Here is a 25342-nt window from a genome sequence, read left to right as displayed (position 1 = left end):
TTAGGAACATGGGACTGGGATATCATAGCAATTACGGAAACATGGCTCAGCAATGGGCAGGACTGGCAGCTTAATGTTCCAGGATACAAATGCTACAGGAAGGGTAGAAAGGGAGGTAAGAGAGGAGTGGGAGTGGCATTTTTGATAAGGGATAGCGTTACAGCTGTGCTGAGGGAGGATATTCCCGGAAATACATCCAGGGAAGTTATTTGGCTGGAAGTGAGAAATAAGAAAGGGATTATCATCTTATTGGGATTGTATTATAGACCCTCCAATAGTCAGAGGGAAATTGAGAAACAAACTTGTAAGGAGATCTCAGCTATCTATAAGAATAATAGGGTAGTTATGGAAGGGGATTTTAACTTTCCAAACATCGACTTGGACTGCCATAGAGTTAAAGGTTTAGATGGAGAGGAATTTGTTAAGTGTGTACAAAACAATTTTCTGATTCAGTATGTGGATGTACCTACAAGAGAAGGTGCAAAACTTGACCTTGGGAAATAAGGCAGGGCAGGTGACAGAGGTGTCAGTGGGGGAGCACTTTGGAGCCAGCGACCATAATTCTATTAGACTTAAAATAATGATGGAAAAGGATAGACCAGATCTAAAAGTTGAAGTTCTAAATTGGAGAAAGGCCAATTTTGACGGTATTAGGGAAGAACTTTCAAAAGCTGATTGAGCGCAGATGTTCGCAGGTAAAGGGACGGCTGGAAAATGGGAAGCCTTCAAAAATGAGATAATGAGAATCCAGAGAAAGTATATTCCTGTCAGGGTGAAAGGGAAGGCTGGTAGGTATAGGGAGTGCTGGATGACTAAAGAAATTGAAAAAGAAGGAAGCATATGCCAGGTATAGACAGGATAGATCGAGTGAATCCTTAAAAGAGTATAAAGAAAGTAGGAGTATACTTTAGAGGGCAATCAGGAGGGCATGAGATAGCTTTGGCAAATAGAATTAAGGAGAACCCAAAAGATTTTTATAAATATATTAAAGGACAAAAAGGTAACTAGGGAGAGATTAGGGCCGTTCAAAGATCACCAAGGCAGCCTTTGTGTGGATCCACAGAAAATGGGGGAGATACTAAATGAATATTTTGCATCAGTGTATACTGTGGAAAAGGATATGGAAGATATTGACTGTAGGGAAATAGATGGTGATTTCTTGCAAAATGTCCAGATTACAGAGGAGGAAGTGCTGGATGTCTTGAAACGGTAAAAGTGGATAAATCCCCAGGATCTGATCAGGTGTACCCGAGAACTCTGTGGGAATCTACAGAAGTGATTGCTGGGCCTCTTGGTGAGATATTTGTATCATCGATAGTCACAGGTGAGGTGCTGGAAGACTGGAGGTTGGTAAACGTGGTGCCACTGTTTAAGAAAGGCAGTAAAGACAAGCCAGGGAACTACAGACCGGTGAGCCTGACCTCGGTGGTGGGCAAGTTGTTGGAGGGAATCTTGAGGGACAGGATGTACATGTATTTAGAAAGGCAAGGACTGATTCGGGATAGTCAACATGGCTTTGTGCAGGGGAAATCATGTCTCACAAACTTGATTGAGTTTTTTGAAGTAACAAAGAGGATTGATGAGGGCAGAGCGGTAGATGTGATCTATATGGACTTCAGTAAGGCGTTCGACAAGGTTCCCCATGGGAGACTGATTAGCAAGGTTAGATCTCATGGAATACAAGGAGAACTAGCCATTTGGATACAGAACTGGCTCAAAGGTAGAAGACAGAGGGTGGTGGTGGAGGGTTGTTTTTCAGACTGGAGGCCTGTGACCAGTAGAGTGCCACAAGGATCGGTGCTGGGCCCTCTACTTTTTCTGAAGGGCTTATGCCCGAAACGTCGATTCTCCTGTTCCTTGGATGCTGCCTGACCTGCTGCGCTTTTCCAGCAACACATTCTTACCTCTACTTTTTGTCAATTACATAAATGATTTGGATGCGAGCATAAGAGGTACAGTTAGTAAGTTTGCAGATGACACCAAAATTGGCGGTGTAGTGGACAGCGAAGAGGGTTACCTCAGATTACAAGAGGATCTGGACCAGATGGGCCAATGGGCTGAGAAGTGGCAGATGGAGTTTAATTCGGATAAATGCATTTTGGGAAAGCAAATCTTAGCAGGACTTATACACTTAATGGTAAGGTCCTAAGGAGTGTTGCTGAACAAAGAGACCTTGGAGTGCAGGTTCATAGCTTCTTGAAAGTGAAGTCGCAGGTAGATAGGATAGTGAAGAAAGCGTTTGGTATGCTTTCCTTTATTGATCAGAGTATTGAGTACAGGAGTTGGAAGGTCATGTTGCAGCTGTACAGGACATTGGTTAGGCCACTGTTGGAATAGTGCGTGCAATGCTGGTCTCCTTCCTATCGGAAAGATGTTGTGAAACTTGAAAGGGTTCAGAAAAGATTTACAAGGATGTTGCCAGGGTTGGAGGATCTGAGAGGCTGACCATGCTGGGGCTGTTTTCCTTGGAGCGTCGGAGGCTGAGGGGTGACCTAATAGAGGTTTACAACATTATGAGGTGCATGGATAGGATAAATAGACAAAGTCTTTTCCCTGGGGTCGGGGAGTCCAGAACTAGAGGGCATAGGTTTAGGGTGCGAGGGGAAAGATATAAAAGAGACCAAAGGGGCAACTTTTTTTACAGAGTGGTACGTGTATGGAATGAGCTGCCAGAAGATGTGGTGGAGGCTGGTACAATTGCAACATTTAAGAGGCATTTGGATGGGTATATGAATAGTAAGGATTTGGAGGGCTATGGGCCGGGTGCTGGCAGGTGGGACTAGATTGGGTTGGGATATCTGGTCGGCATGGATGGGTTGGACCGAAGGGTCTGTTTCCATGCTGTACATCTCTTTGACTCTATAACTCAATTTCCCACTACACCTTGATTTCCTGAGAGATCAAAGAAATTTTTATTTGAGCACCAAAAATACTTACTGATGGAGCTTCCATACCCTGTGGGGATTACAAGTTCTAAAGATCCCAAACCTTCTCATCTCTGAACGATCAATGAGATGGCCTTGTCTTCAATTCCTCACCAGGCCAAGCCAACGTCTCAGTAACCAGGTCCTTTAGAACTTTGAATACTTCAATCATATCACCTCCCATTCTTCAAAACTTCAGATGCATTCACTCTGCCTCTCATCATACGGATATCCCTATCATCCCAGAAACCAGTCTAGTGAAGTTCTCCATACCACCTCAAAAGTAAAAATATTCTGCCTTCAATATCAAGACTAAAACTACACACGGTCATTCAGGTGTGGTCTTACCAAAAATCTTGTCACTTTCTTGAATCACTGTGGTTAGCTTTTTGAGCTGCTTATGAGAGGGCGGTAGGGATGATGTTTGCTCATGGTAAGATTCGGCACTGGGAATCTTTTAATGTAGGGAGGTTGTTGTCCTGTATCTGCCACTTTTTACTGGCTGACCAGGAAACTCTGTCACTCCTGCCACCTACCATAGATGGATTGGAAAGATTTGCAGATTGTTATGTAACCTCTGTGGTCACGTTGGTATGACACACAGTTTCCATGGCCATCAAAACTTTCATTGCAACTTGAAGCCAGAGCTTCTGGCCTACACTTGGGATGCTACTACCTTCAACCTACGATAGTCCGTGCAGTGCTGTCAGGAGCAATTCTGGGAATTTGACCCAGCAACTGCTTTGGAGTGGTGATATAACTCCAGATTATTTGCAAGTGGTAGTGCACCAGTGTATATGCTGCCCTTTTCTCCAAGGCAATCAAATTTGTGGGTTTAGGAATCACTGTTAAGGGAGTCTTGTTCAGTTGCGGCAGTACATCTTGTACATGATATCACTGCTGCCACTGAGCAAGAGTGCTGGAAGCAATGAATGTGTAAGGATTGTCTGTGTCCAGTCAGTCAATCAAGTGGGCTGCTTTGACTTGGATGCTGTCGAGCTTCTAGAGGGCTTTCATTCAGATAAGTGGAAAGGATTCCATTAGATTCCTGACTTTAAAGATCTGTAAACAGTGGAAAGGTTTTGGGAGTCAAGAGAAAAGTTACTTGCTGCAGAATTCCAAGTTTTTGACCTACTTTTGTAGACATAGTATTTATATGGCTGGACCAGCTAAGCTTCACCTCAGTGGTGATCCCCAGGATGTTGATGATGTGGAATTCAGAGCCTGCCACTGAATGTCAAGAAGGGATGACTAGATCCTCTCAAGTTGGAGATGGTCATTGCCTGTGTTTGAGTGGCATGCATGTTACTTATCACTTTTCAATCCAAGCTGGAATTTCACCCAAACTTTGCTACATGTGAGTAAAGACTGCTTCAATATCTCAGGTGTTGTGAACAATACCAAACAGTCTGCAATCATCATCGAACATCCCAACCTCTAACTGTATGATGCATTGATAAAGTGGCTGAAGATTGTAGGAGCTATGGCATCACGCTGAGGAATTCCCTGAACATACTAAATACATCAATGCCTGGGAGTGCTAACGTCATTGTAGCTGCAGTGCTGAAGACTTATATTCCAGAACTAATTATGTCCCTAGTCTAGTTGTTCCAGTACAACTACTGCACTGACATCTATTCAGCAGTGTAGAAAAATTTTTAGGCATATCCTATACAAAAAGCAGAACAAGTCCAATTTGAAAGCAGGACAAATCTAATTCAGCCAATTAGTGTCTGATTAATCTGCACTCAAAATGGGAGCAAAACTACAGAAGATATTGTTGACAGTTCTATCAAGTATCACTTACTCTGCAAAAATTTACAGTTTGATTTTGCCAGAACTGCATGTCTCTGGGAATCATGACATCCTAAGTCAAACATGGATAAAGCAACTAAGTTCCAGAAGTGAACTGAGGTGGGAGTGACTGTTCTTGACATCAAGGCAGCATTTGTCCAAATGTGGTGTCAAGGGGCTCTGGCAAAACTGGAATTATTGGGAATCAGAAGAAAACTCTCCACTGATGGGAGTCCCACCCATTACAAAGGAAAGTGATTTTGGTTGCTGCTCACCATAACATCTCAGCCTCAGGACATTGATGCAGGAGTTTCTCAGGATAGTTCATAAGCCCAACCATCTTCATATGCTCCATCAATGACCTTCTTTTTATCATGAGGTTAAAATGGAGAATGCTCATTGATGGTTATACAACATTCAGTACCATTCATAATTTGTTTGATAATGAAGTAGCCCATTTTCACAAAGACCTGATCAACATTTTGCCTTGGACTGATAAGTAATCAGTTAAAATTTATGAGTAACAGGAGCCATGAAATTCAACAAGAGGGAATCTAACAAGTTTTCCTTGATATTACCATCATTGAATCGTCCACCATTACATCTTGCGTGTTACCATTGATCAGAAGAAACAAACTGCTCCAGCCATATAAATACTGAGGCTACCAAGCAAGTCAGAGTGCAGTGTTCATGGTGGCTCACAGCACCTTTTTGACAGCAATTTAGAATGGGCAATATATGTTGTCTTTGCCAGTGACATCTGCATTTCATGAGTGAATTTTTTTTAAAAATGTATGCAGATAAACACTTTGGAGCCAGGAGGAACAGGAGTGTCTCAACCTCAGTTCAACTGACTAAAAATACATGCACCTCCAAAATCTCTAGCCAACTGGTGGAGGATAGGTTGAGAGTACTAGGCCTTTTCCTCATTGGAACGGTGAAGGATGAGGGGTGACTTGATAGAGGTTTAATAGATAGAGTAGACAGTCAGAAACTTTTTCCCCCGGTACAACAGAGTGTTACAAGGGGACATAAATTTAAGGTGAAGGGTGGAAGGTAGAGGGGGGATGTCAGGGGTAGGTTCTTTACCCAGAGAGTGGTGGGGGCATGGAATGCGCTGCCTGTGGGAGTGGCAGAGTCAGAATCATTGGCGACCTTTAAGCGGCAATTGGATATGTACATGGATGAGTGCTTAAGCTAGGACAAATGTTCGGCACAACATCGTGGGCCGAAGAGCCTGTTCTGTGCTGTATTGTTCTATGTTCTATGTTCTATGTTCTATGTTCTATGGTGCAATCACCAATCATCATCCCTGTAACACCCTCAGTATCAAAAAACAAATTGAACCCATTAGATTTTTCTATTAAAGCACCATTTCTGTTCCAATTTTTGACTTGATGCTGTTTCCTCTCCAACCCTACTTCGCACTTTGAACTTACTATAACTCCATCTTCTGATCCCAGCAACAATACTGCATGAAACCTGTGCCCCAACAAACTTTACTTCCAACAACCACTAAACCTATCTGCTCCTGCGCTGCAGCTTTTTCTGGGGCATTCCCTGTCTGTCAGGCAGCCAAACCTGTCAATAAAACGGATTCTCAGGCAGGAACTCTGTTAAAAACACATATGTGCTCCGGCCATCTGGGTTTCCCAACCTTGTGCTCCAAATCCCTCTCAGGTAAATATTGAGACCATTAAGTTCTTTTCATAAATGATCTGAATTGTAAATACTTTGGCTGGTAAAATAAGACTAAACTTTTGGCCCTGCAATATTTCTCAGAGGTTTCCTGACAACAATTTTGCTAATATAACATAAATATCAGTGGTTAAAATATCAACCATGGACTTTTCAAGCTTTTAACACATTAAAAAAAAAGCCTCCACGGCACTTACTATAAATTTGTTCAACCCTGCAGCTCCAGCATTCCCAATGAAAATTCCAGAACTTGGCTCAAAATGTAATGCTTCACGTGACCGTGTGAAGTGATTCTGTTGATATTCGTCGCAGTCCAAATACAAAGTGACAAACTCATCCTCAACGGATAAAGCAAACCGAGTCCATTTGTTTGTCATGGGTGGCACTTCAAATGAGGCAACCTCATAGGAGGTTTCAGAACCCGATTCTGTGTAAAAAAGCACGATCTGTTGGCTGTTGTTCCAAACTGCAGATAGTTTCACTCCCAAGTAAATAATATTCTGGTAGGAATTTGTAATGGCAAACAGTGCCCCCCCATCGTCACTGGCTGGCTTGATGGTCACCAAGATTGCAAAGTCCCTGTAGAAAGACTGAGGTATCATAGTCTTCGTCAGTCGACCAATGTTTGCACCTGGCCCAAAGCTGAATGCTGGAAAGCCTTCATATCCTGTGATGAACGCAACTGAAGGTGGCAAAGGGACTCCAATCAGGCCTGTTAAGTCAATGTGATCATTGGATCCTCTCTCTGCAATACAAGAACAGAAAGGTAAATGCTTTTCCTGTCACTGTTTAACCAATGTGGATCCCTTTCCATTGTTATGTTTACATTAAATATGCATCACCAGGGATTCCCAGATCAGATCTCTACAACTTTTGCAAAAGCTCCCACAGGATGGCACATTTACCTTTTGTTGATGTTACAGGGATTTGATCAGGAGAAATCATTAAAACATAGAAAATGGGAGCAGGGTAGTTCTGTCCTTCAAACCTACTCCACTGTTCAACATGGTCACAGCTAATTATCCAACTCAGCGCCCTGTTCCCACTTTCTCCCTTTTTTTCCCTTTAGCCCTAAGAAGTGTATTCAACTCCTTGAAAATATTCAGCGTTTTGACTCAAACAGTGACAGAGATTTTCACAGGTTCACCACTCTCTGGGTGAAGAAATTTCTCTTCCTCTCAATGGCCTCCTCCATATCCTTAAACAGTGACCCCTTATTCAGGGCATATTGGTGATCAGGAACATCCTTCACGCATTAACTCTGTCTCATCCAGTTAGAATTTTATAGGCTTCTATGAGATCCCATTCCCCATTGTTCTGAACTCCAGCGTATACAGACCTAATGATCCAATCTCTCTTTATATGTCAGTCCTGCCATGGCAGGAATCAGTCTGGGAAATCCCAGATATCAATTGCCTGGAGTTTCATGAGGAGGGGGGGATCGGGTTTGGGTGGGTGGCTGCTTTCCCGGGAGCATTGCTAGCAGACAGGAAGGGCAATTGGATTGTACCATGTAGCTCACTTGCACAACCTTTACACAGGGTGACATTCAATGCAGATGACTGGGATCCCACTCATCAGCAGGTAAGTTGGTGAAGACCATGTGCTGCCTCCTTTTAGGGAGGTCCTGTTGAATTTAATGCAGCAGTTGTCTAGAATCAAGGACCCCAGGGAAAGAAATGTTGCCATCTCCTGCTGTGCTACCCCTGTCGTGTCACCCTGCTCACCTCACTGGCAGAGCGCTGCCAGTGCCAATGAATTAGTAGCTGTGAAGTGTATGGTGATTGCTTTAGGGGAGCAGTGGCTGCTGTTCAAGTGGCATGCATATTGTTGAGGGATCCTGGCCGCAGTGGGAGCAGGAGATCATGAGGGTGAGGAGGATAGAGACCAGCAGGAAAGGCAGGAGGCTGGCTCTTACTGGGCCTTTCCTTCACAGCAATAGGGTCCTTCATTCAGACACCCAACCACTCCCCACCTCTCCCCAACTGGGAACAATCCCAACACAGTTTGCTTTTCTTGCTCCTTGTGTGGCAAGACTGTACCCAACACTAGACAAAATGCCATCAGAAACAAATCAGGTCTCATCACCCCTTAGGAGGTGTAATTCACTGCCTGGAAAAAAACTTCTACATAATCAGAGGTTGTGAAAATGCTGCATAAATGATGTTCTTTCTTCCCTGTTTAGTAATTAAATGTTTTTTTTTGCTTCACAAAATAAGGTCTTACCTAAATATTACCCTGGAAGGCCTTTGACCTGATTTGGAACTCCCGGCATATAACTAATTATCACAGACACATAAATCAGGGCTTTGCAACAGCAGTGAGCACTAAACCGTACCAGGACAGGCGAGTGCTGAGTGACAGGAGAGCTGCAGTTACTGAAAGTTTGAAATTTTTAAAAAGCAGAGTTCTAGGTATACACAGCAGACTAGTTGCATTGTAAGACTTCTATGTTAAAGCAGTCTTCCTCCATATAGGCGCAATAGAACTCTTGTGTTTCCAACTGGGTTGGTTTTAACTTCATCAACTCTTAATGAAATGCCTTCACGATCAGCACTGAAATTTTTAAAATACAAGTAAAATGGCCAGAATTTCAGACACTGGAATGTCCTATGGAACATCGCTAGGGAGGCTTTGCTATTTCAGCACAATGCCACAACTGTGTTCCAGTGTGCAGTGTAGATCAAACATCATTCCGATAAAGACAGCCTGACCATCCATTTACCCCCCCTGAGCAATGAAAGGACATGTTACCTGTCACATTCCTTTGCTGAAGTAAGCCAACACTTATGGATTTGGTCAGTTCCCCAGCTGGAGTGTGCCCTTCCATTGAGGACACTTGAACAGAGTGCTCTTGGTGAGGAGGACCCAGGGTTTGGGTGACATCAGCCGATCTAACTGTCGATGTGGACTGGATTCCTTGTCCCATTGTGGTTCCTGGTGACCGGTCGCTCCTGGGTGATTGTGTGCTTACCGGAGTTGTCGTGTCGGGTGCTGCTGTGGTTTTGTCTGTTCCCCATAGGCTGTACCACCAATCCCACTGTCCATGCGCCCCACCGCACAGCAGTAGACAGATGGAGACAGCTACAATCCCCAGAGGCATTGCTTTTTGTTTTGTAAAACACTGAAAATAAAAAGGGAACAAATCCTCCCAATGTTGCGAATCTCCTGGTTATTCTGCAATTTACTTTCCTAGCATTCTGCCTTATTGTTTTCTGTCTGCAGATTCCCTGAGTCTAACTTAAGCATTTGAGCAGCACTGCACTTAATTCCAAGCAGTTCAGTACAGTGCCAACATACTGTTGCACTTGGCTAAACTCCATAGGGAACCAACCAAATAATTCCATCAACTAAGAAGCTGTATAGCCTGTTGGCTGCCTTGCTCTTAAGTACAAGCCAGAGAGAATCAGCAGTTTCTTTTTCTACTGACTGCACATACCAATTGCATTGTAATTACCAGTCAGTGAGGAATAAGCTTCAAATAAGCTTCACACAGCATTCTCTAATAGCTTCAATCACATCTTAAGACAGCTGTAAGTAAACCAAAGAAAATTGTATTGAGCCTATTCCCCAATGTGTTCTCACCTCGTCCTGATACACCCGGAGTCAGCTGAAATGACAGCAACTCACCCAGCAGCAAGATGGAGCCCATTAAGCTAGTTAAATGTGCAATTGGTAACAAATTCCCAAAGGTGATGCAATTTTGTTAAGAGTCGTGCAAGCCGCTACTCTGTGTTGGAAGGTGCAGAGGCAGGAACTGCACAGTGGGAGGGCACAGCAGTGTGAATCTAAAATGCAAACTAACCATTTAGTGCTGCCAATGGAAAGCCTGAAGGCATTGCAGTCATCCTAAACCAAAGCAGAGCTCTGCGATTTTCCACAATGATAATATGGGCTGAACCTTCCAGACATGAGAGTATTTTCAGCAGTTGGGTCTTGTAACCAGGCCATCAGATCAGCACATTATCTGGAATTTTCCAGAAGATGGCCAATGAGCAGGCTGCCTCTTGAGTTCCCTTGTCCAGATTGGATTGGTGGGCAAGTTGAGGAGGAGGGAGGACCGGTGAGCGTGCTCTGATCCTTCACAGTGCCAGGTCTGACAGTGTGCCATGGAGGTGAAAAAGAGGGCAAAATGAAATGGCTGTGGGAAAAGGATGAGGGAACTGACAGCCGCCTTGTGCCCCAACCATTGCCTGTGAGAATGGTGCCCAGGACCTCCGTTCACATTGGCACAATTCTGCCATTGGGTGCCCTCAGGCTGGCCATCGGCACCACTAGCTGGACAGATTGCACCTTATTTTCATGCCTCTCCTTTCTCTTACTGTGCAGTTGCCCTCTCATATGTTGTTGCATTATATGGGGGCCCTTGCTATCAAAACTGCAGGAGCTTTAGCAATCTGCTGCAAATTAATAAGAGTAAGTGCACCCCACTGGTGCTGGGCAGGTAGCTTTCACCACACACACGCTGCCTCGAGGACAAATAGGGAACTAGCACAGCATACCTTTTTTCCAATATTGCTCACTGCCCCACCTCCAAACTCACAAATCTCGTCAGAAATTAAGAATGAATTTATATTTCTTTAGTGATTTTCACAGTGTTGGGACACCCCAAAATACCTCACAGTTAATGACGTAGCAGTGGAATATTGTAATATAGAGAAAAGTAATGATCAATTCATGTATAGTTACTGTACAATACCCAGTTCTCAAGCTAGCAATGGGATAAATGACCAGATGAGGTATCAGTGAATGTTTCTTGAAGGATAAATATTAAGCAGGACATTGGAGATGGCATTCCTTTCTCTCTTTGAATAATGGCATGAGTTTTTTTGCATCCAAGTGAAATGGTGGATGGGCTTCTCAGAGTGCATTACTGTGAGCCGAACTGAATGGTGTAGATTCTGGTGCTTTGCAAGTCTACTTTTGTAACAATTAAGCCTTTGTCCTTTTCTAAGCAGCCTTTAGGCCTTTATAATATGTCCAACACATTCAAACAACAGCTCTGAGCCTTCTCTTTACAACACTGTGCAAAGTAAAATGTCCAAGTTGGAATTTAAAAAGAAGGAAGGTTGTCCCTTTTTTTTGACCCTTAGAGTTTCTGAGGAACTTTCCTCAGTGCTGTCAGTGGAATGTGAATGGTTGGTTGGCCCTCTCCCTTTCACTGTTTACGGTTCTGATTCCAAACATATCCTCTTTTGAAAAGTACAGAAAAAGATTGAGAAGAAATAAGTCATTGTAACACTGTGTTCTCTGTGTCGCCAGCAGGAAGTACCCGAACAGGAGAAATTTAACAGAAAAAAAACAAAGAAAAGGAGCTGCTTTTCATAAATCACTGGCACATATGATGCCTAAGCAACACAATGAACTCCAGTAACCCCTGCTAAGGAGCATTTGGAACATAGACTTCTCACTCCCCCTCCTTGTTCCCGAAATGTTTAGCCAGATTATATCCTACTGTGCAATCACGGGGCTGTGGATTTAACACACTTGTAAAATGGGATCAGCTGCCTGTCATACAGTGCAATAATTGACTGCATTTGCGGGCAATGATGCTAGTCTCACTTAAAAGGCTCAAAAGGCACATGGGTCCCTCAAATGAAAGCACAAAATGCTGCAAACACTCAGCAGGTCAGATACCATCTGTAGGGGTGGAAGGCGAGACTAATTTTCACTTTCATCAGCATCCAGAAAGGGTGGGATTTAAGTTGGGATCTCCATGTGGAATGAGTTGGAGCCCAAGTCAGTTGCTAAGGAAACGAAATAGAGTGAGAAAGATGAACACGGTAAAAGAATCAGTCATAAGTCATCAGGGGAAGAGTTTCTTCAGCATATGAGCTCCTGAAGAGAAGCAGGAAAGGTTGGAAGGACTCATTCGGTCAGGTCGTGTCTCTGGAAAGAAGTTAGTGTTGACATGTCAGGTCAGTGGCCTTTCTTCAGAACCTGAAATGCTTCTTTTCTGTTGGGAATTTTCTATGTGGATATTCCAGAGATATGTAGTATAGAAACCCATATGGTGGGGTCACTGCTCACTGCCTTAGCATGCACGTTTGACAGTGCACCTTCCTTCATGCTCAATATGAACAGCTGCATTTAAATGAAACAATGTTGGTAGTGTGGCATCCGGCTGCAGAGTGATTTAAAGAATTTAAAGAGACACTGACATGAACAGACCAACAAGTACATGACTAAGAAATCTGTTGGTGAGGGACATCATTACAAAGGATGCCTGGCCCAGTTGTTATTACAATCATAAAGGAACAACCACCTCTCTCTGTGATGTTATCGCTTCCTTTGGAACTAGGAATTACAGGTTGTTACGCTATAACGCGTGTTTCGTTAACATGAATTTGCCATAACGTGATTAACAAATTGGGGACACTGTTTCAAAAGCATGAACTTTTAAGACGTACATTGGCTATAACAAGATTCCAGTCCTATGAGTTTAAATGGTGCGGCTACTTGTTTATAATGTGAGATCACACAAGAACGGAATTATCGTGTTACAGCAGAAGTGACTGTATATGTTAGGTTAACACCTCCAACCTCTTTAAGGCCTACTTCATCTCCTGGCAAGCCACTTCACACTCCTGGCTTCATTTCCACAGCTGCCCTTTACCCAGGAGCCGGTCTGAGCACAGATCAGACGTGAACTTGCATTCACAATTTCCAAGTCCCAAGACCAATCTCAGTGTGAACGTATTCTCTCTGGTCTAGGGGCATTCATGATGGCCTCCATCTTTTTAGGGCACCTTGTGTAGTATCTCACCGTTGATTACATGGCCCACGTACTCTACGAAGTCTTTAAAAAGCTTGCATTTCTCTCTTTTTACTCCCTAGGCCGTGCACCTGCAATCTCTTTAGAGTTCCATCTAAATTTTTCAAGTGCTCTTCTTCCAGATAATACTGGACCCCTAGCAACCCACTTAATATTTGATCCATGGCCCTCTGGAACAGAGCTGGTGCTGATGTAATGCCAAAGTCGCTTGTAGCAGAAAGGTTCCTCCACGTGTCACTGTCGCCAGCAGTAGCTGGGACTCCTTCACAACCCCCACCTTTAGGTAGGACTGTGACAGATTCATTTTCGAATATTTCTTTCCCCTGACAGTCCACTGAATAGGTCCTCAAAGCATGTGGTATCGATCCACATTCAGGGCTGGGTTGACCATGACCTTAAAGTGACCACAACTCCTCACTGTGCCATCCGTCTTTAAGACTGAAACAATGAGAGTGGCCCATTCATAGAGATGTACAGCATGGAAACATACCCTTCGGTCCAACTCATCCATGCCAACCAAATATCCCAATCGCTGCACCTGTATTCATTTTCATTTTTACTTTCTTCCCCTCTACTTTGGGGAAGAACCTAGAAACAATCAGTTCCACCCTATCCTGACAGTTTGTTTAACTGAAACTCTGCTGACTCTGAGCCTTCTGTTTTTCCTGCGAATCTGACTGACTCCTGGTCTACTCCCTGGTTGGTGGCATGTACCTTATGCCTTGGGTTGCACCTGGCAATTTCAGGTAATATGGTCCACTCGCTTACACCTGCGGCATTGGGTTTCTTGACTCCTCATGGCCATTCTTCTCCCATTGGTGCCATTCTACAGTTGGTACTATGATCTGCCAAATCTCCACTATATTATGCACCCGGGCATCATCAGCCAATGGGATGCTTTGCTGCCAGCCAAATCCATCGAGGTAGCAATGTCCAAAGCTTCCTTGAAATCCAGGTTTCTTCTTGTTAGTAGCTTCCATTGGATAGCTTTGTGTCGGAGGCCACAAACCAAATGGTGCCAGAAGGCATCTTGGAAGAGCCCTCTGAATTCACAGTGTTCCGCTAACCTCTTTAAGGCAGCTATGAATTGGGCGATGGACTCTCCTTCATGCTGTACCCGTTGGTAAAACAGAACTGTTCTGTGATCATCAGTGGCTTGGATGTGAAATAATTTCCCAACACTACACATAGCCCTTGAAATGTGTGTTTCTCTGGTTGCACCAGAATCACAATGGTCTTGCTCCCGATGATACTTAAGAAAACCAGTACCATGATGTCCTCAGCCACTTTATTTGCCTTTAAAAGCAACTTAAAGCATTACGTGTATATAGTCCAATTTTCTGACTCTTCATCAAATAGTCCCATTGCTCCACAAAGACCCCCATGCCATTATTTTGTTTTCCCATCAGTGGAGATTTTTCCTGCCACTCAAGATTAGTTTTTTTTTCTTTTTTTTAAAAAACATGTATATTTATAGTTTTTCCTTATTTAACCCCCACACTACCGCCTAAGTGCGGTAGTGCTTATTTTTTCCCCCAGCACCCATGGTATGTGTGTGCAGGTGCGAGACACAGTAAAAGACACAAGGGACACGAATCTTTATTCAATTTCCACCACCAGGAAGATAGGAAAAACACCCGAGTGGCCAGTGACAAGCACTGCCCTTCAAACCACAGGGCAATGCTGTGTGATCAAAACAGTGAAGGGGAGGGTACACTCAAGATTAGTAGCTGATCACAGCCTGAGTCCCATTGGTGAATGTTATCTGCATCAGCTGCTCCTTCACTGGCTGTGTTAGTGTGTCGTTCCTCCCTGGAGATACCTGCAGCCCCAGTCCCCTTGCGATTGCTCTCCCCAATTACTTTGGTAGATCCTGAATGCATACTTTAACCATAAGACCATAAGACACAGTGGTGAAAGGGGTCTTCCCACCCCTTTCCGCCTTCCGCAAAGACCGTTCCCTCCGTGACTACCTGGTCAGGTCCACACCCCCCTACGACCCACCCTCCCATTCTGGCACTTTCCCCTGCCACCGCAGGAACTGTAAAACCTGTGCCCACACCTCCTCCCTCATCTCTATCCAAGGCCCTAAAGGAGCCTTCCACATCCATCAAAGTTTCACCTGCACATCCACCAATATCATTTATTGTATCCGTTGCTCCCGATGTGGTCTCCTATACATTGGGGAGACTGGGCGCCTCCTGGCAGAGCGCTTTAGGGAACATCTCCGAGACACCCGCACCAATCAACCAAACCGCCCCGTGGCCCAACATTTCAACTCCCCCTCCCACTCTGCCGAGGACATGGAGGTCCTGGGCCTCCTTCACCGCCGCTCCCTCACCACCAGACGCCTGGAGGAAGAACGCCTCATCTTCCGCCTTGGAACACTTCAACCCCAGGGCATCAATGTGGACTTCAACAGCTTCCTCATTTCCCCTTCCCCCACCTCATCCTAGTTTCAAACTTCCAGCTCAGTTACTGTCTCCTTGACTTGTCCGACCTGCCTATCTTCTTTTCCACCTATCCACTCCACCCTCTCCTCCTTGACCTATCACCTTCATCTCCTCCCCCACTCACCCATTGTACTCTATGCTACTCTCTCCCCACCCCCACCCTCCTCTAGCTTATCTCTCCATGCTTCAGGCTCACTGCCTTTATTCCTGATGAAGGGCTTTTGCCCGAAACGTCGATTTCGCTGCTCATTGGATGCTGCCTGAACTGCTATGCTCTTCCAGCACCACTAATCCAGTAAATCTTTCTGCAGCCTCCCCACCTCCTCAGAACTACCTGCTTGTCTGCCTAACTTTGTATCATCAGCAAACTTTAACAGAATGCCCCCTGTCCCTTCATCCAGATCATTAATATATAAAGTGAACAGCTGCGACCCCAACACTGAACCCTGTGGGACACCACTAGCTGCCATTCTGAAAAAGAACCTTTTATCCCAACTCTGCCTTCTGTCAGATAGCCAATCCTCAATCCATGCCAGTAGCTCACCTCAAACACCATGGGGCCTCACCTTACTCAGCAGCCTCTGGTGAGGCACATAATGAAAGGCCTTTTGGAAGTCTCAGTGGATAACATCCACTCGGTTTCCCTGGTCTAACCTACTTGTTACCTCTTCAAAGAATTCTAACAGGGTTGTCAGTCATGACCTCCCCTTACTAAACCCATGCTGACTTGTTCTAATCCGACCCTGCACTTCCAAGAATTTAGAAATCTCATCCTTAATGATGGATTCTAGAATTTTATCTACAATCAAGATTAGGCTAATTGGCCTACAATTTTCCATCTTTTGTTTTGATCCTTTCTTGAACAAGGGGGTTACAACAGTAATTTTCCCCAATCATCTGGGACTTTCCCTGACTCCAGTGATTTTCCTCTTCAGCCATCAGCCCAAGTGCTCACAAACTGCTTCCCTCAACATTATATCCTTACGTCTTTTCCAAAGTCTGGACGACATCTCCTCAGACAAAAACAAAGCAATGTGTCCACACAGTTCATTGGCCAAATCCCATCCTCGTCACCAGGAATCCTGAAGAAGGGCTTATGCCCGAAACGTCGATTCTCCTGTTCCTTCGATGCTGCCTGACCTGCTGCGCTTTTCCAGCAACACATTTTCAGCTCTAATCTCCAGCATCTGCAGTCCTCACTTTCTCCTCAAGGATCACTTTATTGGCAATATTCACATCTCCACAGTCAGTTCCAGACTGGACCCAACCTCTGCCCTCTTGGTCACCTGACCAGCTGTGTGTGTGTGTGTGTGTGTGTGTCTGGAGGAGTGTCTGTGTGTCTGTTCACGTGTGTGCGTGTGTGTGTGTGTGTGTGAATGTGCATATGCGTAGACAGCTAATTATTTAGTTTAATGATTCATAAGTAGCTTTTCGTTAGGAAATTTTAATTTTTCACTTTAAGGTAAATGAGCTGGTGAGAAAACTCTGAGCAACCTAAACAACTGCTTGATCCCCTTCTGAGTCTTGGTAGAGAAGGAATATCTAGAGCTGAATCCCTAAAGTGCTTAAATTATTCACACAGTTTCCCAGATCAAACAAAAATTTTGAAAGCAACACGGGAAGGTCTCCGAGTATACATATAATTATCAGATCAAAAGAAAAGTTCAAAACTTCAACAGTTAGTTTACATCTTTATCCGGGATATCCTTGGGATGCAGCATTGCCATGGGGTAGTTATAGGGAAGCATTTATTTGGTGTAATGGGTTTGCATCTGTGTGATTTCTCACAAAAAGTAGGCAACTGAAGTTCGGTCAGTCTGGAGGGACTTGTAAGACAAGCAGAGAGAAAATCTCCCAGGAGTTGGACACCAGAAGTAGTGTGGAGCCAGAAACCAAAGATGTTTTCTGATTTGGTGTCACTAATGAAAGGAATAAAGCCAGGGAATCGATAATCAGGAGTTTGAGCAGTGGAGAGGGGCTGTGAAGGGAAAGGAGCTGAAGAAAGCACATCCCAGAGCATGGGGAGAATCACCAAGGAGAGTTTGAGTGAGTTCCGGAGAAGTGTGACACAATTTGGTTTGTTCCCAGTAGAAGTAAAAGCACCCTCAAGGTCTTTAATGCAGAGAAGGACCATGGAATAGAAATGAACATGGAAGTGAAATAGGATTTTTTATTTTTAAAGATTAAGCAGTTACCAAAAAAGGCTATGGGCTCTGACATCATTCAAGCAATAGTTCTAAAGATGTGAGTTTGAGATCTAACTTTGCCCCATGGCTAAACTAGAACACTGGCATCTACTTAGCAATATAGAAAGTGGCCCAGATATAAAAAGGATAAATCCATTCCTGGTACTACTATAAGTGTACTGTTGACCAACAGTAACCTTATGGATGGGATTGTTGATAGTGTTATCAGGCAGTGCTTGATCAGTCTCACTGACACTCATCTCGAATTCTGCCAGGGTCACTCAAGTTCTCATCTTTTAAACTCCAATGTGTACAAACACAACCTCTCCTTCGTTAGAAATTCCCTCAAACTTGGAATCAACTTCGTGAACCTTCTCTGAACTGTTTCCGTTATATTTTCCTTCATACGAAGGGACCAAAATGTCCACAGTTTTCCAGCTGTGATCTGACTAGTGCATTGTACGATTTTAGGAAGACCTCTTTGTTTTTATATTCCAATCCCTTTGAAATAAAGGCCAACATTCCATGCGCCTGCCCTAGTACCTGCTGAACTTAGATGCTTGTTTTTTGTGATTCACGCATGAGAACCGCCCCCCCCCAAATTCACGAGTGCTTCAGCTTTCTGCAGTCTTTGCCAATTAAATAATATACAGCTCCTTATTTTCCTTACAAAAGTGGATAACCTCATATTTCCCACATGATATTCCATCTGCAAAGTTGTTGCTTGCTCACCCAACCTGATTATAACCCTCTGCAGACTCTTTGTGTCACCCTCACCACTTGCCTTCCCATCTATTTTTGGGTCGTCCTCAAACTTTGCAGTAATACATTCACTTCCCTCAACCAAGTCATAAATATACATTGTAAATAATTGTGGCCCCACCACTGATCCTTGTGCCACTCCAACATTTAATGGCTGCCATCCTGAAAATGTACCTCCACCCCACTGATCCCAACCCGCTGTCTTCTACTAGTTAGTTAGGTAATTCTCGAAATCCAAAACCATGAGCTCTTCAATTATTAAGTAGCCTGATGTGTTGTACCTTATCTGGCACCTTTGGAAATCCAGATGTATTACATCCATTGCTTGGCCTTTATTTACCCTATTCGTTATCTCTTCAAAGAACAGTAATAAATCTGCCAGTCCTGATTTCTGCTTCATGAAACTATACTGACTTTACTTGATCATATTATGAGTTTCTCGATATTCTGTTGATACATCCTTTATAACAGACAAACGTCATCCCAAAGACAGATAGTAAAGTAACTGACCTTTACTTCCACCCTTTCTGAGAACAAAGACTCATATTTGCAATTATATTTGCAGTTTTCCAATCCAATGGGATTTTTCCAGAATCGAAGGATTCATGGAAGATTACTATGAGTGTACCCACTAACCAAATAGTTAGTTCCTTTCATATGCAAGGGTGCATTCCATTAGTTTGAGGGGATCATCAGCCTTCAGCCCTATTTACTTTGCTGCTCTTTCTCTCCTGAGAACTATTGTATTTATCTCCTCCCTGTATTTTGCTCCTTGATTATTTAGTCATTTTGAAAGGCTCTACTGTGAAATTAGATCAAAAGTATGTATTCATTTCTTGGTTCCTCATTATTTCACCAGTGTCATTCTCTAAGGGGTCAATGTTCACTTTAGCCTTTCTTTTTTTTAATACATTTCAATAAATTCTTGACTGTTCTTATATTACTTGCTAGTATCGAGAATATGGATAATATTGGTCACACTGTATTAACCGAAGGATGTTAATATATTGGAAGCAGTTCAGAAAAGTTTGCTAGACTAATACCTGGAATAAGCAGATTGCCTTATAAGGAAAGACTGGACAGGCTAGGCTAAGCCTGTACATCTCTTGGAGTTTAGGAGAGTCAAAGGTGACTTAATCGAAACATCCTGAGGGGACTTGATCAGATGGGAGTTGAAAGGATGTTTCCCCTTGTGGGAGAATCTGGAACTAATGATCATGGTTTGAAGATAAGAGGTTACCCATCTAAGACAGAGTTTCTCTGAATGTATCTGATCACTCCTCTTGTTCATTTTAGTTCCTGAAGAGATCAACGAAATCTTCTGAACTTAATTGAATAAACTCACCAGGATAGCATCCAATACAGGAACACCCCTGCTCTTTTTTCAAACAATGTTGTGCCTCAGCTGAGTGCGCAGACCAGGAGGTGGCTCAGAAACTAGAGGTGTTGAGCTTCTGGAGTGAGATTTGAACAACGATGTTCTGACTCAAGGCGAGGGTGCTATCAAGGAGCCATAGCAAAAACTTTCAGAAAATCAAATAAATACAAAACCCAAGACAATTCCAGGAAATGTTTGGATTAGGATTGGTAGGGGAAAGGGGGAGGTCAGATGCAGGATGTATTCACAGGAAAGGAAGTGTCAAAGCTGGCTCCAACAGGTTAGGAGCAAGCATATCAGCATGAAAGGTGCAGACCACCCTATCAGAAAGTTCTGCTGGCTTCGGGTCGTCCACTCAAGCACAAACCCATTTCTCTCTTCGAACCATCAGTCCCATCCATCCTTACACTCCTAGCATTGCTTTTCAGTGAGAAAATACGCAGTGGACAAAGTTAGCATGTCTTCATATGAACATAGACAGTGGTTTATTTCAACGGTAGAAAAGGTATTGGTTAACAACTCTTGAAATCTTAGCCACAATGTACTATTTTTAACTTCATTGTAATTGAATGACTGCAGCTTGCAATTGGAATCCAAAAGTAATTTTGTGCGAGAATTATGTTTCCTAATGAATTCATTTTCTGGACACAATGGGTGCAATCCACTCAGATGTATCCATCATTTCAATTCTCATATCATGCATACTTTTTTTTGTCTGTAGTAGAGACTGTCCAAGTTGCTCCACCACAGATGTGCTATCCTGAGCTATTGAAACAAATGGAATTGTTTTGAGATCTTCTCGCTCCTTCTGAGATGATCTCTTAGAAAAAAATGACACCTCAGCAGTCGGCCAGAGCCTCAGCCCCGTTCCTTTTAAAGTAGAGAGGCAGGTTGGGGTGTGGGGAGTGCAGGGTGGTGTCAGGTTGTGATGAATCAGACACAGTTGAGAATTCAGAGACAGTAACAACTGCACACGCTGGAAGTCAGACTCAACAGTTGTGAAGCTGGAAGAGCACAGCAGGTCAGACAGCATCCAAGGACGCAGGAAAGTCGATATTTCGATTCAGTCCTGTAGAAGGGTTTCAGGCCGAAATGTTGACTTTCCTGCTCCTTGGATGGCTTTCATACAACATGAGTTCCCTGATTGGGGCTGTCAATCTAGACCAATCAGGGAGCCCTGGCTGATAGATATAAACAGGAGTATCAGAGGTTCAGTTCACTCTGACAGCTGGCTCTGCGGAAGCCAGGCCAGTGTCAGGTACTATGCACATGTAAATAAAGGGTGACTCTGCGACAGGATACCAGCCTTTAGGCAGTTATTTCAAGATTCACCACTCCCTGATACCAAGGAAGCATTTAGGCAGGCACATGAACAGGCAGGGAATAGAGAGATACAGACCATGTGCAGGCAAATGGGATTAGTTTAGAACAGCATCGTTGTCAGCACAGACCTGTGGGCTTAAGGGCCTGTATGTTCTATGCTCACTGTGTGATGAAATTTCTACTCATCTGCGTCCTAAATTACTTACCCTGTATCTTTAAACTGTAACTCCTGGTTCTGGACTTCCTTGTCATCAGGAACATCCATCCTGTTTATCCTGTCCAGTCTGTCTTGTTAGGATTTTATAGGTTTCTATGATCCCCACCTTGTTCTTTGAAACCTGAGTGAATATTGTCAATAGCATCCAACTATTTGACAGCAGAAGGCAGTAAAGTTGCTGAATTTAATCTCATATTTTCAACCTCATCTCACAAAAAGAATCTTTAAGCAAGCCAGTCCTGTAACCATCTGTGAGTTTGATCTCATTCTTATCCTCATATGCAAATTTTATCATTATCTACTTTAAATCTTGGTGTCTGATCACTGTGTTACTTTTTACCTGAGTCACTTTCAGAAATAGCTGTATAATAAAGTGTCTTTTATCTTATTCATGGTTTGTAAAAGGGGTCAGTATTCATAGAATGCCTACAGTGTGGAAGCAGTCCATTTGGCCCATCAAGTACACACTGACCCTCCAAAGAGCATCCCACCCAGACTCATCTCCCTATCCTATCCTTGTAAACCTGCATTTTCCTGGGCTAACCCACCTAGCCTGCAGATCCCTGGACACTATGGGCATTGTAGCATAGCCAATCCACCCTAACCTGCACATCCCTGGACACTATGGGCAATTTAGCATGGCCAATCCACCCTAACCTGCACATCCCTGGACACTATGGGCAATTTAGGATGGCCAATCCACCCTAACCTGCATAATCTCTGGACACTACAGGCAATTTAGCATGGCCAATCCACTCTAACCTGCACATCCGTGGACACTGTGGGCTATTTAGCATGGCCAATCCACTCTAATTCGCACATCCCTGGACACTATGGGCAATTTAGCATGGCCAATTCACTCTAATCTGCATATCTCTGGACACTATGGGCAATTTAGCATGGCCAATCCACTCTAACCTGCACATCCGTGGACACTATGGGCTATTTAGCATGGCCACCCTAACCTGCATATCGTTGGGCTGTGGGAGGAAACCGGAGTGCCTGGAGGAAACTACGCAGACACAGGGAGAATGTGCAAACCCCACATTAGACAGTTGCCAGAAATTCAAGCTTGTACAATTTCTTTGGTTGTGGACTACTACGGGGATGTGACTGGTATCTGTTTGTGGCATAATTCTTACCCCAGATCTTGTTTCAACCTACTTCCAACTTCAATAAACCGAAACAGTAGCAAATTGATTCATTCGACCTGAAAACCAGGGTGGGATTATACAATTGGAGACTACTCCCTGACAGCCTCGGGCAGCGTGCCTCAGCAGCTTGTGGAAATGCTCCACCCCATTCAGTGTTACTGGCAGCAGCTTCCTACTCTGGGTGTAGTGGCGAGTCCAGTCAAGAGGCTGGGAAGCACTCAAGACATCGCTGCCAAGGAAGGCAGGAAACCTGCAGCCGATAGGATGGAGAGATTTTATCAGTGATTGCAAATGGGGGGGGGGGGGGGGGGGGGGGGTTTGAGGGGGGCAGTCGAGCCAGTCTAACTAATCCTACCCTGCCCACAGCACTTTAAATGACTGCTGTGGGCAAAATCATGAGGAGCTGTAAAAGTGGACCTTAAGTCCCCCACAATGTTACCCATTCTGTTTTTGCCCCCAGCTCTCTGCTATGATGTGCCCTGCTAGGGGCAGTAAATTTCTCTCATTAATCCTGTTACCTTCTCACTGCCTGACCTGTTGAATATTTTTTCACCCTTTTCTGTGTTTTGTTCCCCCTTTCAGATTTCCATTATCTGCAATATTTTGCTTTTGTTCTCCATAACCACATCTGTCTCTGGTCTGTTGTTTTGGACCAAGATTTTAGTTTTCCCACAGCTTCTCTCCACTGTTTCATCTCCCACTCCACATGCTAGAGGCCAAATGAAAAATGCCAGTAAACTGTTGGAAAGCTTCTCCAGTCGGCTGTGGTGGCAAAAGATGTTTTTGGTGCCTAGCAACAGATTGTGATGCAGATTCCTGTGAGTTCTTTGAAAATCGCCTGAGAGGTTGACTGGATCTGAGGAAATCACCAAGAAAGTAAACAGGGGAGGCTGGAGTGGGGGCTGTCTTGGCCAGTGTCTCCAGCACATCCTTCCCACTTCACGTGACCCCCTGCACAATGACAAATCAATTCACAAACAACAGGGTTGGGCGTTCCTCAGGGAATTGTTTGTCCACTCCCACACATGGTCAGTGTGAGCACAACGTTTTTCCCAAATTGAACGTTTTTCCCAAATTGAAAGTTTTCTGCTCTCCTTTTTGGCAGGCTGTGTGGTTCAGAGCAGTCTTGCAGGATGAGTCACTGCTAATACACTCCCCTGACAGCAATACATCAGTGCAATGACTCCTGTTGTTTCTCTGGAGACCGTTCAACCCACACAGCTTTCTGCAAATCTAGGGTCAACACACACACACACACACAGACACACGCAAAGAGGTCAGATTGATCTTCCAACTCATTGGGAGGCTCTGCTTGCCCTCTCAGGTCCCATTGCATTATTCAAAAGCTGAACATGGAAAATCTTTGACTGTAAAACAAAATTTGATAATTATCACATTGTTGTTTGTGGGATCTTGTTGAGCCTAAATTCCCTGTCGGTGTAGGGCTTGCCCCATGTGAAGATACAGTTTGGTGAACTGGATTTACATAGGACCATCCAATAATTGCATGTTAATTGGGCTAATTCTGTGAAGCTGATGGACATTAACCATCACTTGAGACCCCTGTAATTGGCACAGATGGAAACTCTAATTGTTGGGTTATGTGGTATATATTTGAAATGGGAAACTCTGTAAATAAATGTAGAGAAAAGTATATGAACATTGCCTCCACTTCTGTACTTCACCAATGGGGTTTCGGGAATAGAACAGAACTGAAAACCACAATCTTAGTGGCCATTGTGAGAAGTGCAACAGAACATATATAAATTATTGTGATACAATTACCCTCTGATGGTCTTGGAGCTTGAGCAATATATGGTGGCTCAGTGGTTAGCACTGCAGCCTCACAGCACCAGGGTCACAGGTTCAATTCCAGCCTCAAGTGACTGTCTGTGTGGAGTTTGCACATTCTCCCCATGTCTGCGTAGGTTTTCTCTCACAGTCCAAAGATGTGCAGGTCAGGTGAATTGGCTGTGCTAAATAGCCTGTAGTGTTAGGTCCATTAGTCAGAGGGAAATGGGTCTGGGTGGGTTACTCTTTGGAGGGTTGGTTTGGGCTGAAGGGCCTGCTTCCACACTGTAGGGAATCTAATCTAATAAAGTGGGTTTGTTGACACAGGTTACTTTCTTACTAAAGAAGAAACAAAGTATGTCTTACCATAGATATGTGAGTTAAATGTTTATCAGTTGGATAAAGATCAAGGTAGAATTGTCAACTGAGAGTTCTTAGCTCAAATTGATAAAGTTATCTGTCTAGTGTTTTTGAGGCACAGTCAGATTTTGACAGATTTAGGAAAATGCATATAGTCAAACCGACAACAATATTTATACATATACTGCTTTCTTAATATAATGAAATGCCCAAGGCACTTCACAGGAGCATTATAAAGCATGGCATGTTCCAAGCACCTCTGAATTCCTAGCTTCTGGTGAGCAAATTCCATCAAACCCAAGCAACTGACAAGTGCACGAGGTGCGACTCAAAGTATCATGAGGTGATGAGCTGCCCAAAGCAAAGAGGAAGTGTCCTCAACTTGACATTGATAATTCTGAAGAACAGAATCAAGGTAATGATTAATCCAAACAAACTATGTCACTCACAAGGGAGTTATAGCTTTGTGATGAATTTGTTAACAGCTTGCCTGTTCTAAGGCAGTGCTTATATTTTGACAGTATCTG

At 43.8% G+C, this 25342-nt stretch overlaps 1 protein-coding gene across 4 annotated transcripts in view; it reads right to left on the bottom strand.

Moving 5' to 3' along the window:
• LOC140477383 (collagen alpha-1(XV) chain-like) overlaps positions 1–25342 on the bottom strand; it is a 262607-nt gene that overhangs the window by 175598 nt on the left and 61667 nt on the right. For 2 of the 4 annotated variants that reach the window (XM_072571190.1, XM_072571191.1), the window contains exons 1-2: positions 9171–9635; positions 6614–7161 (exon numbers count right to left, since the gene is read on the bottom strand). In XM_072571190.1, the coding sequence (XP_072427291.1) occupies positions 6614–7161; positions 9171–9519 (897 nt within the window). In that variant the 5' untranslated portion in view covers positions 9520–9635. Of the gene's footprint in view, positions 1–6613; positions 7162–9170; positions 9636–25342 lie in introns of those variants that run through there. The other 2 variants (XM_072571188.1, XM_072571192.1) reach the window with 2 other exon arrangements.

This window comes from Chiloscyllium punctatum, chromosome 5 (genome assembly GCF_047496795.1).
Source record: "Chiloscyllium punctatum isolate Juve2018m chromosome 5, sChiPun1.3, whole genome shotgun sequence".
Classification (NCBI taxonomy): domain Eukaryota; kingdom Metazoa; phylum Chordata; class Chondrichthyes; order Orectolobiformes; family Hemiscylliidae; genus Chiloscyllium; species Chiloscyllium punctatum.
The sequence above is the reverse complement of the archived record's forward strand: the minus strand, read 5'-3'. Positions and strand labels throughout refer to the sequence as shown.